We start from the raw sequence: 20,627 nt of genomic DNA on the forward strand, positions 1-20,627 counted from the left end.
CCTAGCCTAATGCCATATGGGAGGAGTACTCAGCCCAGAAAAGATGGTGTCTGTTGGCAGTGGGAGTGAGGCAATCAACACAGGGACACTGGCACTGTCTCTCTAGCCCTGTCCCCGAAGCCACAAAACTCAGTCTCTCCCTGTATGATTCTGATCCTCTTCGAGATGCTGTTCCTCTTTGGAAGCCCAAGGTGAGTGCTTGTAAGCAAGATTTTGTGCACTGGCCCTTTAAGTGTGTCTCGGTTTCCATCAGCCTTCTGTCTCAGCCCAGTGGACCGAATCCCAGACGATTTTCAAAGCCAGATGCTTTGTGGGTTACTCTTCCTGGCAGTGGTGCTCCGAGTTGGGGAACCTGGTGTTCTCATGGCTAAGATATCCCTCCGGATTCTCAACTGCTCCACGTGGATCCAGGGGCATTTCGCATCTCCGCCCTTCCTATAGGTCTAGACATGACTACTTTATATCTTCAGTTATAAAATTTTTGTTCAGCTAGTCTTCAGATGGTTCTCCAGGTAATTTAGTTGCAATTCTAATGTAGTCATGGGAGGAGGTGAGTGCAACTTTCACCTATTCCGCCATCTTGGAACCCTCTGAGGATTGATTTTTCTATATTCATTTCTATTTACTTGTAATTTACACGAGGTTAGTACAACAGTTTACATTCTATAGGTACTAAATATTTGTTGACAGAGAATCAAATATTAGCCTTGTAAAAAATATTTGCGTCCTTAAGGAAATTAGATTGATCTAGATTTCATACCCTGATGTTACCTATCACCAAGCAACAAAAATATGTGTTTCGAGAAAGACTGGAATTTACTCTAAAAATAGTCTATACAAATGCCATTATTTAAGACTTCTCTCTTTGACTAAATTAGTCATGTTCTAACCTGTTTTCTTCAACTCAAAAGTAAGTCCAGGAAAGTCTACCTTTAACTTGTGAGCAAGGTACTTACATTCAGCTAATGAAGGAATAAAGGCCAATTTGGTAATTCTGCCTTGCACAAGAGCTCAGAATAAGTTTCACCCTTAAGTAATTTGTGGATAGAACATAATTCAGCAACCAGAACTGGGTTAAAAATATGAGTTTTTAAAATTTCAACATTCAATTTGTAGTGCTATACTCTCTCTTCAGCTTAAACAAACAGAATAAAGTATGGATTCTTGATCTATTGCTCAGCATCTCAATTTCAGTCCTCTCCCAGAGAAGGGTCTGATTCATTGAGTACTCAACAGAATCCACAGATGAGAAAGGAAACTAGAAAAATGAACAGAGTCTGACTAAATTATCTTGGTTTTACTCTTACCTCTCCAATCACTCTTTCCATGTTTCAATTACTATTTACTTTACTTTCCTATAGGAACACATCTATCACAGGGTCTGTCTGTAGTCATCTTCCATTTCTGTTCTTTTTCTTGGTGAATTCATTAACTTGCATTGTTTCAACTATTACCTCTTAATCTAACCCTGGGCTCCTTCCTCAGCTTGTCTTACATTTTGTATTATCAGTTAAATATCTCTATCTCAATATTCAACTAGCGCCTCAAACTTAACATGCTCAAAACCAAAATTTTCATTTTCACAAAGAAGACCTCCTAATATACTACCTCCTTTTGTTATAAAGGCATTATCATTTTCTAATTCTTGACAACATCTTTCAATCCTATTCTTCTTTTTGATCTGTTGCTAAATCTTAGTGATTCTACCTCTCTTATCTTACACTGTCTCTCGCATCTTTTCCCTCCATATTACCATTTATACCACTACTCCAGTACAAACTATTACTTTTCATCTAGACTATTAAATTAGTATCATAACCCAGTCAGTGTGGCTCAGTGGTTGAGTATTGACTTATGATCCAGGAGATCGAGGTTCAGTTCCCGGTCAGGGCACATCCTGGGTTGCAAGCTTGATCCTCAGTTGAGGGGCATGCAGGAGGCAACTGATCAATGACTCTCTTATCATTGATGTTTCTATCTCTCTCTCTCCCTCTTCTTTCCTCTCTCTGAAGTCAAGAGATTTTTTAAATGAATGAATGAATGAATGAATAAATAAATATAACTAGTCAGTAAATATTTGCTGTATGAAGGCATGAATTGAAAATGAATGGTATCCCTACTTTAGGTCTCTCACCACCCTAATCCATTTTATACAACAAGGTCAGATTAATTTCCTAAGCTAAAGCTCTAACTTTACTACCTATCTACTGAAGATAGAGTTTCCTACTTCCAACATAATGAAATAAATTTTTGTTTTACAGTTAAGGTATTTCACATTAGGAGGTCTATTTATCTTTCCAAGATTACTTCAAATTCCTCTGAAACATTATCCCCACACTGGAGCAAAGTTGTACTACTCACTTCTCTACATAAACTATATGATCCCTCTCATCTTATTCTTGTTATTCCTATATCTATACCTATACCAATCCTATTAATTAATCCAGGCCTATCTCCGACATCACCTCCTCTGGGAAACTTGCCTGACTCCCCAACATTGTGGCTCTTTCCTTTGACATATCCTCACCACTTATTTTAAATCCTTTATGACCTGTGCTTTATTTATATTTGAATACCCTGCAGGGCCAAGAACAGTACTCAGTACTCTGTAGGACAAGTTCTCAATAAATACTTTTGGAGTAGGAAAAAGAATGAGTAAATAAACAGGAACATACATGATATAGAGAAGAAGCAAATTATAAGAACTGGGTTTTAAAACAAAATATTAACACATATGTAAGAGTAGTAACCAAATTATAGCCAAACCTCACTTACACTTTTGAGCAGCCTTTTTTTTTACCATTATTTCTGATGGAAATCTGAATTTATTTTGATTTTAACATTTACATTATGTTTCACTATGTGCCAGGCACAGTTCTAAGCCTTTTGTATGTTAATCCATATAACAACCCTATTTTGCTTTATTTTAAAAATTAAGAAACTGAGGCACAGAGACTGAGCAACTTGCCCAAGGTTACAAGGTTAGCAAGGGGCAGACCCCAGGAAGTCTGACTCCAGAGCCAATATAATATGTACCATTACTGTATATTGTACCTACAGATATGTACATCACTGACTTAAAAATTGTGAATAAATTGAAAATAAGGGATGTTTACTGAAAGCTCAGTCATTATTCTAAGTTTGTCTTATTAAAACGTTTTACAATACAGTAAGAAAATGAGGCTGCTAAGATGCAGAGAGCCCCTATTCTGAATGTTACCAAAATGTCCAGCTTTTGTTGCTGTTTCTTTCCCTCTTTTTTTCCTTGATGTCATATTGGTATTTACCACTTATGACTATCAATGTGCCTAAAATGTCCTTATTCTTTTCAATTTACTGGGAACTGAGAACAAAGCTTACCATAAATATGTATTAAACAAGAGCCAACAAGGCTCTGAGGAGTTTCTTTTATAAAAGTTCCTTATGCTTTGCTCCAATAAATGATCTTGTATCTTACACTGGTTTCAGGAATGAATTCCATTAAGTCGCAGCTGTTCTAAGTGTGATCCACAGATAAATCAGGCATTACTATATAATTTCTGATGACTGTATAAAATAGTTATATAAATAAGGGCCCTAAAATATGACAATTCTCCCCTCAAAATTGCTTACATCAGCCCAAGTTTCATTACAAAAAATATCACAGCATTTCTTATAGCAACAGACAATACATAATTTCTCTTATTCTTACCTTTGCACAACCCAAAAATCCCAGGGAAACGGCAACCCTAGCTCGTAGATCTGGCCTGTCTTTGGGCCACACGTAAGAAAGCATTGCTTTTATGATTTTCCGAGTATCAACATCTTTTAACTGTTGAGAGAAAACAAAGCAGTAACATGTTATTTCAAATGTAACTATATTTCAATAATGTAGAATTATGTACCTATTTGAGAAAAAGATAAAAACATTATAAGCATAACTTGTATTCTGAATCTAAGGTCAATATCTTTCAAACTCAAACTATTCTGGAGAAAAAAAACCTTTCAATTACTTTGAAAAAGCTACTCACTTCTTCTCTTAATTTCTTACTTTCAGCTATAATTATCCTTATATTGCAAAAAAGTTATTAAGTGGGATGAGGGACATGTACTATACATTTATTTCTTACCCATTAAACTATTAAAACATTACATAAAATTTAAACATTTCCATATTTCCATCTTTGTGGTTAAAATCTTTATATACTTTTGGGGTCTTTATCAGTATATTTATTTAAAATGGTTTGAAGCCCTAAGTCCAAACTCATGATACAACAGAGTTACAATACAGTGTTTGGGAAGGTAGGAGTCTTGGCAGAGGTCGGGTTATGAAATTGCAACAAAAATGTAGTTTTACAACAATGCTTAATCTAACTTAAATCTACCTTACATTTCTTTTACCCATGTTCCTGAGGCAACATTCCCATTAAACCTTTTGTTTTAGTTTCAGCTTTTAGAGGTAGAATATTAAGAATCAAAACCACACTTTCTAAAGCCAAAGTAAGATGACATACATATATATACATATACATATACATATACATATACATATACATATACATATACATATACATATACATATACATATACATATACATATACATATACATATACATATATATAAAAATAATTAGCCCCCCTTATCTACAGGGATATGTTCCATGACCCCTAGTAGATGCCTGAAACCATGGATAGTATCGAACCTTAAATATACTATGTTATTTCCTATACATACATACCTATGATAAAGTTTAATGTATTAATAAGGCACCATAAGAAATTAATAACAATAAAATAGAACAATTATAACAATATACTGTAATAAAAGTTATGTGAATGGCTTGAGGCCATTATTGAGTTAAATAAGTGTTACTTGAACACAAGCCCTGCTATACCACACAGTTGATCTGATAACCAAGACAGCTATTAAATGACTAACGGGCAGGTAGCATATACTGCACGGATATGCTGGACAAATGATGATTCACATCTTGGGCAGAAGGGTGCGAGACTTCATCACAGTACTCAGAATGGTGCACGCTTTAAAACTTATGAATTATTTATTTCTGGAATTTCCATTTAATATTTTTGCACCATGGTTGACCTTGTGTAACTGAAACCACAGAAAGCAAAACTGTAGATAAGACTACTGTATTCCAAAGATACTATATTATTATAGTTGGTAAAATAATCCCCATATTAAAATTTGAAGTAATTGCTCAATTTCTGGAAAAGGTATTAAAAAGAAAACAAAAATGTTAATGCTCATTGTTGGTGGGGATGTATGGAAATGAGCACTCTGATACATTGTTAATGGGAGAGAAGACTGAAACAATATTTCTGGAAAGCAATTTGATATCTACCATAAGCTTTTAAAATAATTCTACCCTTTGTCTTGAGAATTCCATTTCTGGAAACTTATGCTTTAAAAAGTACTTCAGAATATGTTCCAAGTTGAATCAATTTTATTGCCTAAAAATCTCTGGAATCTGTCTACTTCTTTCTATTTCCTCCGCCAACATAATCCAAGCTATCATTTCTTACCTAAACCTCCTATCTGATCTTCCTGCATCCACTCTGTTCCCTGTAAAATTAGTTCACCCTGCAATCAGATATTACTCCCAATTTAAAACCCTTCGAAGGCATCCTATCACTCTTAGAATAAAGTCCATAACATGGTTGCTGAGGCTCTGCTTGGCCAGGCCCGACTACCTTTCTAGCCATATCTTATACCACTATTTTCGGTGTTCATGCAGCACTGGCTTTCTTTAAGTTTCTTAAATATGTCATAATCCCTCTGCCACAAGACCTTTGCACAATACCATTTACTCTGTAGGGAAAAATCTTTCTCTCTACAATGTCAACCCATACCACCCACAACTTCTTACAACTAGTTAATTGCCAGATTAAGCAGCACTTTCTCAATGATGGTTTCTCTAACTCCATACAGGATTCTTGGTTGTATTTTCTCGCAGAACAGTATTCCTTTCAGAGTATTCATTTCAGCTATAAACTACATATAGAACAATGTGGTTATCTGATCAGTATCTGCTCTCCTGCTAGAATTTAAATTCTAAGTGATCAGTAATTTGTGTTTTGTGATCACTAATATAACCAAATACCAAATACAGTGGCTGACATACATTAGGTATTCAACAAATATTTATTGAATAAAAGAATAAAACATTTAGCTATAAGGATACTTTATTCCCATGCTGTTTTAACAGGAAAAAATTGGAAACAGCCTAAACGATCAACAATGCAGAACCTTGTAAAGAAATCACAGTGAATGCGTACAACAAAATACAGCCATTCAGAAATATATGTAGTGACACAGACACGTGGTAAGTTAAAAAAAAAACAAAACAAGAGTTAAAGTTATTTTTTGTGGAAAAAAATGTAATGTGTGTAAGAGTTTAGAAATGCATACAAATATATCTACAAAGCAAGACCCCCCAAGAGTGTTAACATCAGTGGCTGTGAGAGGAATCATTGATGATTTTTTATGTTCTTTTTTTTGCCTGCTTGTATTTTCTGTAGCTCACATATAACAAGAAAAATATGTAATTATTCTGAGAGGGGGAAGGTTACATAACTTCAAGTAGATTTGCACAACAAGGAATGGGGGAAAACTATATAAGAAACCCAGGACAACACATTATATAATATAGGGTAGTTTTATATTATGGTTATTTCCCCCAAGGCTCAGCAAACTATTTTTACAACATCTTTTAGTCAGTTTACTGCATAAAGTATAACAGAAACAAAAGTGTTCATGTTGTACTGAAAACAGCACTAGCATATACTCACACATGCACTCCTAACTGATAAGGTGTTTTTAAAAGGGAATGAGGCTATAATTTTAAAATTCACTTTTCCAATCAAACTATTACTAACTAAATATAGTTTAATATATTATAACACAAACAAGGGGATTTTAACCACTTTTCCATTTCAAAAGTTTAGTGTTTTATTTTTCTTGATGGAATATTTCCACATATTGTTAGAAATACTTTCTCATGCCAAAACCTTCAACAACACACCCCGCAATTTTTTCAATAGGGACACAGAGAAGTTATAGCTAAGAGAAAGAAAATTATTCTAGTTGGCTTAACAGAACATAAAATGTCACCACTTCATACAACAAACTAGGTTCTCGGTTGTATAATCATGCATTATGATTCCATTAAGTTGTTCAAGTACATGCCTTCAGTTATAGTTTAGATAAATTATAAAGTTTGAAAAATAATGTCTTTTGTTAAAAGTACAGCCAAATAAAAGAGGCATTTCAGAGGCTGAGGCACATTTTTAAAGAATTTTAAACCAACTTATTCCTGCTGCACAAGAGAGTAAAATAAAATTGAAGGCCTCAATTCAAATCCTGAAAGACAATCTACCATCTTTCAAAATCATCGCAGTTAATTCATACTGGACACCCAATGGTAATCCTGAAAGACAAGAGGGTTAACTAAAGCTGAAAAGAGACCAGACACAAGCTTAAGACTGAATTAGACAAAACCTTCACATCATCAAGTAATCTTTATATTTCAGACTAAGAAATATAAATAGTACAATACCCCTTTAAGATAGAATTCTTAAAGAAAGGGTGGGAAATGTAGGAAATGTTGAGTAGGATGACAAGAAATTGGGTTATTTGAAAATTCACTGTGATTATAAAGAGTAATTACAGTATAGGGGGAGATAAAAAGAGAAGGAAAGGAAAGCCTTTCTCAAGGGTCAAAATTCCAGACGTAAGCAACAGTTAATATAATAACAGTTTTTCTTTAAGCCTTGCTTACACATAAAAAGAAAACATGAAATTCTTTAACTTTTCTGTTTATCATTTTTACAGTAAAGTAGAATTCAAAAGTTATTTTAAAAACAGAACTGTGATGATTATATCATGACAACAAAAGCTCTTTAAAATTGAACACTATAGAAAATCATTAAAAGGCCTGTAAAAGTAGTAGTGAATCTATCTTCCTTCTCTGCTAACAATATATAAAACTTGCTATGGCTAAAAGACTCAAATTTAAACATGGAATTGGCATTTTAAGTCCCATTACAATATAAAACCAGTATTATGTTAGTATGTGGAATAAACATTTCTAAACAGGTTTTAACTATATACAGGACTAGGCAAAAGTAGGGTTACAGCTGTGAGTACATGAAACAAAGTTTATTCTTGTATTATTTATTAATTTTTGTGTTATTTTCCATAAGAACAACTGTAAACCTACTTTCCCCGCCTCTATACTGGAATTAGCCAGCCATAATAAAGGAAAGCAATTAAATTCAGAAAGAAAACACACAGGTTAACAATAAAAGGAATTCAAATAGGCACACTAACAATTGTGAATGATAACAAAATTGTGCTGTATTTTTCCCCCCTAGAAATTATTTTGGAAGAAAAGGTTTGGAAACATCAGACTGCTGTCAAAGAGGAGATGGAAGTAACTGAAAACAAGAAAGAAAAAAGCAGGTGCCTGAGAGAAAGAAACTTGATTGATAACAGAAACACACTCAATAAATATTTATTCAATTAATGAATGTATCTATTCTTAAACACATGAGGGCAAATTCTTAATACCTAGATATATATATAACTTGATTTATTAAGTCATCACAACTTTTGACAGATTTTAAAATATTTCTCTGGTATTAATATATAGCTTCATAAGCCTTATGAGGCTGGACAGACAAAAATAATGAAAATAATATCTACTTCTATACAAGAAGCTAAAACAGCACAATCATAGCACGGTGGGCCAAAATCAAACACATAAATAAAACTGGGAGCACCTGACTCCATAGGGTAAGAGTGGAAGGCCACAAATTGTACTGCTTATATGCAGCAGGGTTCAATTAAACAACATGACCTGGATCAATGTAGTCACAACTATTAGTGCTGTAAGTAAACACCTATAGCTAATAACCTATTTGGTTAGGACACAATAAGGCCAATTCAAAAAAAAAATCAAAACACATCTGGAGCAGCTCACTTGGTAGAATTTTCAGGTATTAAAGGTAACTGTATATTGATAAATTGAATACATATTTTGCTTCTCAGGACTGTAGCTTCCTATCTCTTGTGAGAAAAGATTATTGGAGGATCCAAGATGGTGGCAGAGTACATAGATGTTACACTCACCTCCTCCCAAGACCACACTGGAATTACAATTAAATTACAGAAAAATCAACCTGAATAACCAACTGAAGACTAGCTAAACAGATGTCATAGCCAAGGATTTACAGACCCCACATTGAGACTGATAGGAAGGGAAGAGATGAGAAAAGGGCTGGCCATGCTCCCACAGGCAGCCGCTGAGATTTCAGAGGGACATCTAAGCTGCCAAGGTTCCCCCTGAGAAGAGTGGGTTCCAAACCCCATGCCAGGCTCCCCAGCCCAGAGCACCATAGCTGGGAAGAGGCACCCACATACCATCTGGTTGTGAAAATCTGCAGGGATTCTGTCCCTCAGGGAGAAACTGGAGTCTGCTAGAAACCTATGTGCTCTCTTAAAGGGCCAGTACACAAAACCTTCTCCATGGCCACTCACCCAGGGCTGCAGCAGAGGGAGACCAGCTCAGAGCAAACTGGGGTCCTGTATGCAGAGACTAGGTTGTGAGTCTCCAGGAAGAGAGCTAAAGGAACAGTCACCAAGGTTCCTGTGTTCCCTCTAACACACCACCCACAAACACCATCTTTCCTGGGCCAAACACTCCCCTTGATGCCATGTTAGTCTGAGGGAATGCAGTATCTCCACCCACCCCCCCAACTCCCTGTGCACGCCTGCCTGAGTTGATCCACTGATGAGGAATCAGTTGCCTGATCTCATGGTGTAGATTTTCATCGAGGGCTCTTGAGAAAGTCCTAAAGAACTCATAGAGTGTCAGAGACTAAGCGCAGTGGCTCTAGGGAAGGGTCCATTTTCCCAATGCCCACCCGACTGGCACCACTGCCCCATGGAAAATCAACCAGCCCCACCCTCATGACTCCTGGTAGCCCCACTCTGCCAAGCAAGAACCATGCAGGGGACTCAGCTGGCTGCACTTAGCCTGGGGACTAGGTGAAGACTTTCTTGGAAGGCTCTCGATGAGGTCCTGGCAGACTTGGGAAGAGACTGAGCTGTGTGGCTCTAGGGCAGGTGCAGTTTTTCCCTCCCATTCCTGAGAGACTCCACCATTCCTGTGTAGAGCCCTCCCTTCTTACAGCAACATCTTGGTCTGTTTGGGCCTGATAAACTATGATGGCCCCAGGTTGACAACTCCCTGAGAACCTGCCCCACCAGAAAGGTCCAAAGCACCTGACAGATTACAGCTGGCCTTGGTGTACCCTCAGACTTTTGCTGAGTGGCCTCAGATACAGCACTGGCACAAAGTTTGAATCTCTCTCAATCTGGTGATCATCACTTGCACCTGCCTGCTGACTCATTGAGAACCTCCCTCATGCAACTCTCGCACTTCCAGAGGTTCTTTCAGTGACTGACCCTAGAAAGCAGCTCACAGATGGAGGCAGATCTCAGAGCCTTAGGCCTTTTGCTGACCTGCCCGTGGGCTTGGTGCTGGTGGAAGCCAGCCTTAATGCTTAGACCTTCTGCCACACACCTAGGCCCAGCAGAAGTAACCACAAAATGTAAGGATTGCTTTGTGGCTCCTAAAGGGAAGCCCAGGTCCAGCCCCAGGCAGCTGCTGACAAGGACCTGAATGAGACTCCCTCACAGGAGGCCTCAGAACCAAAACACCCAGTAACAGACTTTGGGTCACATCATAGCACAACCCAATTAGCTCCAAAGATGGCACACCCAAGAAGATATATTTCTGTAGAAACCAGACCCTACTGAGGTGATTACCACTTCATGGAGTCAGCCCCCGCACAACAACTCACATACCATGGTTGGGGTAGATCCTCATACTCAGCCAGTATGACACCTCACCCACAAATGGGAAAACAGCAATAAAGACTGAACTACAGCCCCGCTGGGTGTGGCTCAGCGGTTGAGCGTTGGCCTAGGATCCAGGTGATCAGGGTTCGATTCCCGGTCACGGTACATGCCCAGGTTGCAGGCTCGATCCCCAGTTGGGGGCGTGCAGGAGGCAGTAGATCAATGACTCTCTCATCATTGATGTTTCTCTCTCTCTCTCCCTCTCCTTTCCTCTCTCTGAAATCAATAAAGATATATTAAAAAAAAAAAAAAAGACTGAACTACAAAAGGAGGACTCACCAGTCTGTTCCATGCTTCTGTGTAACTGGATCTATTTTGTTCATCAGTTTTGTTCTTTAGATTCCACATATAGGAGAGATCGTGTGATATTTATCATTCTCTGCCTGGCTTATTTCGCTTAGCATAATACTCTCCAGGTCCCACCATGCTGTCTCAAAGGGTGAGAGATCCTTCTTTTTTACAGCTGCATAGTATTCCATGGTGTAAATGTACCACATTTTTTTAATCTATTCATCTACTGATGGGCACTTGGGCTGTCCCCAGATCTTAGCTATTGTAAATAACACTGTTATGAACATAGGGGTGCATACATTCTTTCTGATTGGTGTTTCAGGCTTCTTGGGATATATACCTAGAAGTGGGATCACCAGGTCAAAAGGCAGTTCCATTTCTAATTTTCTGAGGACACTCCACACTGTTTCTAATAGCAGTTGTACCAGTCTGCATTCCCAACAACAGTGTACTAGGGTTCATTTTTCTCCACCTCCTCGCCAGCACTTGTTGTTCGTTGATTTCTTGATGATAGTCATTCTGGCAGGTGTAAGGTGGTAACTCACTGTCGTTTTAATTTGCATCTATGGGATGATTAGTGACATTGAAAATTTTTTCATATGTCTCTTGAACATTTGTATATCCTCTTTGGAGAAGTGTCTATTCAGGTCTTCTGCCCTCCCCCCTTTTTTTATCCTCACCTGAGGATATTTTTTCTATTGCTTTTCAGAGAGAGTGGAAGGAAGGGGGGGGGGAGGGGGGGATGGGGGGGGAGAGAGACAGCAATATGAGAGACACACATTGATTGGTTACCTCCCACACGTGCCCCAATCGGGGCTGGAGATGGAGCCTGCAACCAAAGTACGTGTCCTTGGTCGGAGTCAAACCAGGACTCTTTAGTTCGTTGACTGACACTCTAACCACTGAGACAAAACAGCTAGGGCATCTTCTACCCATTTTTTAATTGTACTCCCTTTTGTTGACTTGTATGAGTACTTTATATATTTTGGAAATTAACCCTTTATCAGATGTATAATTGGCAAATATGTTCTGCCATACAGTGGGTTCCTTTATCACTTTGATGCTGCTTTCTGTTGCTGTGCAAAGGATTTTAGTTTGATATAGTCCCACTTGTTTATTTTTTTCCTTTCTCTTGCCACAGGCGATGCATCTGTGAATATTCTCCTACATGGGATATCTATTTTGTTGCCTATGTTTTCTTCTACAACTTTTATGGTTTCACAACTTACATTTAAGTCTTTTATTCATTTTGAGTTTATTCTTGTGTATGGTGTAAGTTGGTTGTCTACTTTCATTTTCTTGCATGTACCTCTCCAACTTTCCCAAACACCATTTATTGAAGAGACTGTCTTTACTCCATTGTATGCTTTTGCCTCCATTTTCAAATATTAATTGAGCATAATGGCTTGGGTCAATTTCTAGGTTTTCTGTTCTGTTCCACTGATCTGCATGCCTGTTCTTGTGCCAGTAGCAGGCCCTTTTGATTACAGTGGCTTTGTAGTATAACTTGATATCCGGTATTGTGATCCCTCTAATTTGTTCTTTCTCAAGATGGCTGCAGCTATTCAGGGTCTTTTTTGGAGTGTTTGTTCTAGATCTGTGAAATATGCCATTGGTATTTTAAGAGGGATTGCACTGAATCTAAAGATTGCTTTGGGTAGTATGGACATTTTAATTATGCTAATTCTACCAATCCATGAACACGGTATATTCTTCAATCAGTTTATATCTTTTTCTTTTTTTCATCGTCTTGTAGTTTTCCAAGTACAGGTCTTTTACCTCTTTGGTTAAGTTTATTCCTAAGTATCCTAAATTTTTTGATGAAATGGTAAATGGAATTGATTTTTTAGTTTCTGAGAGTTCATTGTTGGTGTATAAAAATGAGATATATTTCTGGGTATTAATTTGGTATCCTGCTACATTGCTGAATTCCTTTATTAAATCTAGTAAGTTTTTGTTGAAGTCCTTAGAGTTTTCTATGTACAATATCATATCATCTGCAAATAATGACAGTTTTACTTCCTCCTTTCCCATTTGGATGGTTTTTATTTTTTCTTCTTGTCTCATCACTGTGGCTAAGACTTCCAGTACTATGTTGAATAAGAATGGTGAAAGCAGACAACCCTGTCTTGTTCCTGTTCTTAGGGGAAATGGTGTTAGTTTTTGCCCATTGAGTATGATGTTGGCTGTAGGTTTGTCATATATGGCCTGTATTAGGCTAAAAAATAAATTTTGTTAACGCTGAGATCAACAAAATAGTAGCAGTAATAAAAAAAAACCTCCCAACAAACAAAAATACTCGACTGGATAGCTTCACAGGTGCATTTTACCAAACATTCAAAGAACTAACACCTATCCTTCTCAAACTATTCCAAAAAATTCAGGAGAAGGGAAGACTACCAAGCCCATTTTACGATGCAAGCATCATCCTATTTCCAAATCAGATAAAGACATGACAAAGAAAGAAAATTATAGCCCAATATCCCTGATGAACAAGATACAAAAATCCTCAACCAAATATTAGCAAGCCAAACTCAGCAATACATTGAAAAGATCATACACCATGATCAAATGGGATTTATTCCTGGGATGCAAGGTTGATACAATATCCACAAACCAATTAACCTGATATTCCACATAAACAAAATAAAGGGAAAAAAATCATAAAATCTTATCAATTGATGCAGAAAAAAGCATTTGGCAAAATCTAGCAAACATTTATGATAAAAACTCTCAGCAGTGTGGGAAGAGAAGGTACTTCTAAATAATAAAGGCCATAAATGACAAACCTACAGCTAACGTCATACTCAATGGGCAAAAACTACAAGGGTTTCCCTTTAAGATCAGAAACAAGACAGGGATATACACTTTCACCACTCTTATTCAACATAGTCCTGGAATTTCTAGCCAAAGTAATCAGAAAAGGTGAGGAAATATAAGGCAACCAAACTGGAAAGAAAGAAGTAAAAGTGTCATTATTTAAAGATGACATGGTACTATACATAGAGAACCCTAAAGAATCCACCAAACAACTAGAGAACTGATCCATGAATTTAGTAAAGTAGCATGATACAAAACAAAAATTCAGAAAACAGCGACATTTTAATATACCAATAATAATGAACTATCAGAAAGGTAAACTAAAAAAGCAATCATACTTAGAATTGCATCAAAAATTTAAAAAAATACTTTGGAATTAATTTAACCACAGTTGTAAAAAGAAAGAAATTTAAAAAGAAAGAAGTGGAAGCATATACAGTGTTCATGGATAGAATTAACATCATTAAAATATACATACTACCCCAAACAATCTATAGATTAAAATCAATTTCTATCAAGCCCTGGCCAGTCTGGCTCAGTGGTTAGAGCGTCAGCCTACAAACTGTAGGGTCCCACGTTTGATTTTAGCCAAGGTCATGTGCCTAGGTTGTAGGCTCAATCCCCACCCCAGTCAGGGGTTCTGTGGGAGGCAACTAACTGATGTGTCTCTCTCACATCGATGTCTGTCTGTCTGTCTGTCTCACTCTCTCTATCTCTCTCTCCCCCCTTTCCACGCTCTCCGAAAAGGAATGGAAAAAATATCCTCAGTGAGGATTACAAAACAGAAAACAACAACAACAAAACCACAACTCAATTACTATGAAAATTCAAATTGCATATTTCATACAACTAGAACCAATAATCCAAAATTTTATATGGTAATCAAAAAAGATCCCCAATAGCCACAGAAATCTTATTTCCCAAAAACAAAGCTGGAGCTATCGTGCTACCTGATATCAATCTATATCACAAGGCTAAGTAATCAACACAGCATGGTACTGGCATCAAAATAGACACCTAGATCATTTGAACAAAATACAACCAAAATATGGTCACTCAATATTTGACAAAGGAGGAAAGAATATACAATGGAGTAAAGACAGTCTAGTCAATAAACAGTGTTGAAAAAATTGGAGATTCATGCAAAAAATGAAAGTAGACCACCTTCTTATAGTATGTATAAGAATAATCTCAAAAAGGATTAAAGACTGAAATATAAGGTTCTAAACCATAAACTCCTAGAAGAAAACATAGGCAGTAAAATCTCTGACATTTCTCTTAGCACTATGTTTTTCTAATATATCTCCTGGGGCAAGGGAAACAAAAGAAAAAAATAAACAAATGGTGCTACATCAAATTAAAAGGGTTTTGGACAGCAAAGGAAACCATCAACAAAATGAAAAGATAACCTACTTTAGTAGAACATATTCACCAATGATACATCTGATAAGAGATTAATATCTAAAATTTATAAAGATCTTAGACAACTCAACACCAAAAAAACCAACAATCCAATTAAAAAATGGGCAAAGGATCTGAACAGATACTTTTCCAAAAAGTACATACAGATGGCCTGTAGACATATAAAAAGATGCTCAACGTCACTGATTATCAGAGAAATGCAAATTAAAACCACAATGAGATATCATCTAAAGTCTGTCAAAATGGCTTTCAATAAATCAACAAACAACAAGTTTTAGTGATGTGGAGAAAAGGAAACCCTTGTGCACTGTTGATGAGAATGCAGTTTGGTACAGCCACTATGGGAAAACAGTGTGGGGGATCCTGAAAATATTAAAAATGGAAGCTTCTTATGATCCAGCGATTCCATCTCTAAGTATATATCCGAAGAAACCGAAAACACTAATTCAAAAGAATATATGCAACCGTATGTTCACTGCAGCATTATTTACAGTAGACAGGATATGAAAGCAACTCAACAGACAGACTATTAACAGATGAGTGGATAACAAAGCGTTGATACATATATGCAATGGAATATTACTCTGCCAAAAAGAATGAAATCTTACCATTTGCACCAGCATGTATGTACCTAGATGATATTATGCCAAATGAAGTGTCAGTCCGGGAAAAAGAAATACCATATGATTTAAATTATATGTGGAATCTAAATAACCAAATGAATAGAAAAAATAAAAAACAAACTAATTGATATACAGAACAGACTGATGGTTGGGGGACTGGGTGAAAAAGGTGAAGAGACTGAGAAGTACAGATTGGTAGTTACAAAATAATCATGGGGATATAAAATAAAGCATAGAGAATATAGTCAATAATACTGTAATAAATATGGAGCCAGGGCTAACCACCATGCTGTATACCTGAAACTAATATAAAATAATATTGAATGTAAACTGTACTGGAATTTAAATTTAAAAAAAGGAGAAAACAGCTCTGGCTGCTATTGCTCAGTGTTTAGAGCATCAGTTCATGCACTGAAGGGTTGTGGGTATGATTCTCAGTCAAGGGCACATACCTGGGTTGCAGGTTCTATCCTCAGCTCCAGTCAGGGTGCGTGCGGGAGGTAACCAATTGATGTGTTTCTCTCACATAGATGTTTCTCTCTCTTCCTCTCTCTCTGCCTCTTTCTCCCACTCTTCCACTCTCTCTAAAAATCAACAGAAAAAATATCCTCAGGTGAGGATTAACAAGAAAAAAAAAGAGAGAGAAAACACTGTAAAGCACCGAAGCTAGAATAATTTTTTCCACCATGAGCCCATTCCTTTCAAGAGATTAGAGGGTATTGGGCTATGATGGGGAAATGAAAAAGTAAAAAAATGATCTTTTGATAAAAATAGAAGAATCCCCTTTTCTTTTCCTGATGAGGAATTTAAGAATTCTACTTTTAGAGACATTCCTAAATTCTAATAGTATGAAAAATTCTAACTCACAGAATCAAGGGATTGGTTTAGAAAGAAACTACTTGGGGGCAAAACTTGTGATAAGAAAAATATATACCAAAAATTCATGAATGCTATTTGTTTTATACAAATGTGGTCTATAGGCTGAATATTTTCTCCCTAAAGAATTTCAGTATACATGCTGCTAAAGGAAGCACTCCCTAAAGAATTAATTTAGCAGAGAATTTGGACGTGTTCACAATTTCAGGCATAAGCAAACTGCCCAGAGAAGAGAACTCTTCCATTCAAGCTAAAGATAACTAACTGCAATTAAAGGAATAATTTTAAATACTACTTCAATAACAGTGGCTTGATGAAAGCTAGGTTAAAAGACACGTAAGTTGAGTAGATGTGTAATGGAAAAACCCAAAGGGTAACTGAAAAATTTTCCCCATAGTGGGTATATAAGTATAGTGAATTTATGGGTAGGAGAGGAAAGATATATTGTAAGGAAAAACTTTACAATTATTGTTACTTTCTCTATACCTCAAGGTTTGTTTTCCAAGCTGCTGGTCTGAAACCACGAGGATCTTACCTAGCAGTGAAAAGTCCCTAGGGGGAAAAAATGGCTTATGCTACACGAGATAGATTTCTACCCAACAGTTAATCATTTATAATGAAAAAACAAACTGCAAAAGTGACTAATATTCACACTGCCAGTTAGTGAATTCTCTATCCTAAAGAGAAGTTAATTTGAGAAATCATACAAAGATCATAAGGTCGCTCTTATAAAGGCATTCCCTGGGTGGTTTTAGACATGCGGTGGGTGTCCATGCCTCTTCTCCCAATGAGTTGTGGTGTGGTGCATGTTGGTGGACCTGTTTCCATGCTCGACAGGGTAGTGGGCCATTGGGAGGGAAAGCACAGCAAGATGCAGTGGACAATTGTCTTTGGAGCATCTTTTTACATGCTGGTCTCACGGAGGGGACAAGGCCTTCAGGGGACCTAGCAAGAAAAGCCCGCACCACCCTCCTTCTTGCACAGGCTCTGAGTGTGTCAATTTTTTTAAAACATTCTTGGAGACAAGATCTGGACGCAGGAACCGACCAGGAGCTCATGTTGGCTCCTGGCTTGGGTTCTCTGTGGTTGGAGGCTATTGTGGTTTCCAGCCCACCGTGTGCACTGGCACTTTGTAGTTTTGCTTATTCCGCACTTGGAGGCAAGGCTGAGCCAAGCTCTGGTGTTTCTGGTTGGGTACTTCTGGTGTTCATCCAGAGGGAGGCCTGAGCAATGTACAGGGCAAGGAGACATCCAAGGCTAAGGAAACTGAAAGGAGGGAGAGCCCTCAAAACTTCAGCAGGTCCACTGGTCTCCAGCAACCTCTCTCCACCCCCTCTCCACCCATTACAGTGCTAACCTAGTACTAGTTGGCTGGCCAGTGCATTGTTTAAAATTTAATTATTTATTTATCTACAGTTGACATGCAATATGATTCAATCTTTTTAAAAGCATCAGGGTCTAGGGGTTTTGACAGACTCATGGCAATCAGGCAGGAAAACAATCATGTCACTCTTAAGCATCCCTTCTGCTACCTTTTGCTGCCAACTGGCCTCTCACCTCGTGGCCACCACTGATCTCTTTACTCCTACAGTTTTGCCTTTTCCAGAAAGATCAATGGGATTGACAGTATGTAACATTTTTATTCTGGCTACTTTTGCTCAGCAAAAGGTATCTGAGATTCATCCATGTTGTAGCAGGTATAAAAAGTCACTCATATGCCCTGGCCGGGTGGCTCAGTTGGTTGGAATGTCCTCCGATTCCCAGTCAGGGCACATATCTAGGTTGCAGGTTGGATCCCCGGTGGGGGCACGTACAGGAGAAAACCAATCAATGTTTCTCTCTGACATCGATGTTTTTTCTCTCTCTCTCCCCCTTCCTCTCTCTCTAAAAAAATTAATTAAATTAAAAAATATATCCTGAGGTAAGGATTAAAAAAAGGTCACTCCTTTTTATAAAATAAAAGAAAGGTTAAGGCTACTTGATGATGGACAAAAATCAAAGCTAGAAAAAAGTATTTCCATGTCATCCAGGTATTCTTGCCCACTGGTCTGCATGTCCACTCATTTTAACAAGCTTGAAGACTCACTATTCCAGTATCTCCCCAATCCTCCAATTTTTAATACCCCAAGTTTCACTTCTTTTTATTATATCAAGATTTATACCAAATCTCTCTGACTGTTGATCTCTCTTTTAATACTAGTTTCTGACTATATCCAGTCAATGAGGACGTGTTTCTAACACTAAAAAACAGTATATCAAGTAAAGTCTGGGAAGTAGCCCTAATATTAAGTTCTGCATTATTCTTATTATGAGCACAAAATTAAGTAAGTTTACTAACAGATACTTCTTCAAAGGAGGCACATAAAAAAGTTTAAATGTAGGAGAATAACTCCAAAATCCTTTAAAAATCTGAAGATTCTATTATAAAACAATTCCTTAATTCATCTATTTTAAAAACAGAAGCTTCCAAATATTGAAACTACCACTCTTTAAAGATCTTCTGAGCAGCATTATTAATGCTGATTAATGGTTGTTAAGAACATACAAGTGGAAATGCATTTTAAAAAAGCAGTAGAGATTTCAGTTAGTTATAAGGTAAAATTTATGATTTGTTGGAGTGATAAAATTTCTCCACGGTAATTTAGATGTTCTACCATCTAAACTGTTAAGTTTTTGGAGAGCAGAGACTGTGACTTGTTCATTATTGTTTCTACAGTATTTAACATAGAGTTATGCACAAAGCATGTATGTATTCAATACATACTTTTTAAATGAATGGATAATGGTAGAGGAATAGGATTTATAATCTCACATTATAGTAACAGCAGCTAATGTTTAGTGAACACTTACTATGTACCAGGCATTATTTAAGAGCTTTACATGGTGTGAGGATTTAACACATTTAAATCCCATTTGGTATGATTATAATCCCCATGTTACAGATGAAGAAACTAATACACACAGAAATTAAGTAACTTTGCTCAGGGTCATTCCATTACAGGAAGTGGTAGAGCCAAAATTCAAATCTAGGCAGTCTGGCTCCAGAGTTCAGGCTCTTAACTAGAACTCCATACTGCCACTTTTCTGGTGTGGCATTCAACTCTATTATTCTATAATCCCCTTTACCTAACACAAAGCTGGAAGGGAAAAAAGCTAGAGAGACCAAATATAAAGTGCTACAATAATTTTTGCTTTGTTTAATTTTACTGGAGAATAAAGAAACTATCTTGAAGTTTATAAAGCCTGAGGCTAACAGAATGACGGCTTCTCCTTTATTAGTCAACATACTTTTGGTGTGTTTAGAGCATTATTTGCAACTATCCTTAAGAGGCCTTGGTGACAGGCAATCCTGAAAGCTGGCAAATACCATGCCAAGAATACATGAAGAAACACACTTCAATACTTCTATTAATTTTTAAAAATTCTATTTTATAATATTTTGCTGCTTCTAAAGACAGCCATGAAGTAAATAAAAAATGGGATAGAAATATGAAAATGAAAGCACTGTGTTTTGAGTTCTGTGAAAGGAGCTATTTTGGAGATCAAACAAACAGGGAGAAAAGCACTGGAAAGGTTTTCTTCCCACAAATAAAATAACTAATATTTATCTCTCTACAATTTAGAGAACACCTTTACATAAAATTTGTTAATTGCCAATAATCCTAAAAATG

The 20,627-nt window shown here is 36.9% G+C and overlaps 1 protein-coding gene across 2 annotated transcripts in view; it reads right to left on the reverse strand.

The window, feature by feature from the left end:
- The window catches only part of ABCB7 (ATP binding cassette subfamily B member 7), a 124,448-nt gene that overhangs the window by 63,769 nt on the left and 40,052 nt on the right, over positions 1 to 20,627 (reverse strand). For both annotated transcript variants that reach the window (XM_016203900.2, XM_016203899.2), the window contains one exon: positions 3,692 to 3,811. In XM_016203900.2, the coding sequence (XP_016059386.1) occupies positions 3,692 to 3,811 (120 nt within the window). The remainder of the gene's footprint in view (positions 1 to 3,691; positions 3,812 to 20,627) is intronic.

This window comes from Miniopterus natalensis, chromosome X (assembly GCF_054644295.1).
Source record: "Miniopterus natalensis isolate mMinNat1 chromosome X, mMinNat1.hap1, whole genome shotgun sequence".
NCBI classification, from domain to species: Eukaryota; Metazoa; Chordata; class Mammalia; order Chiroptera; family Miniopteridae; genus Miniopterus; species Miniopterus natalensis.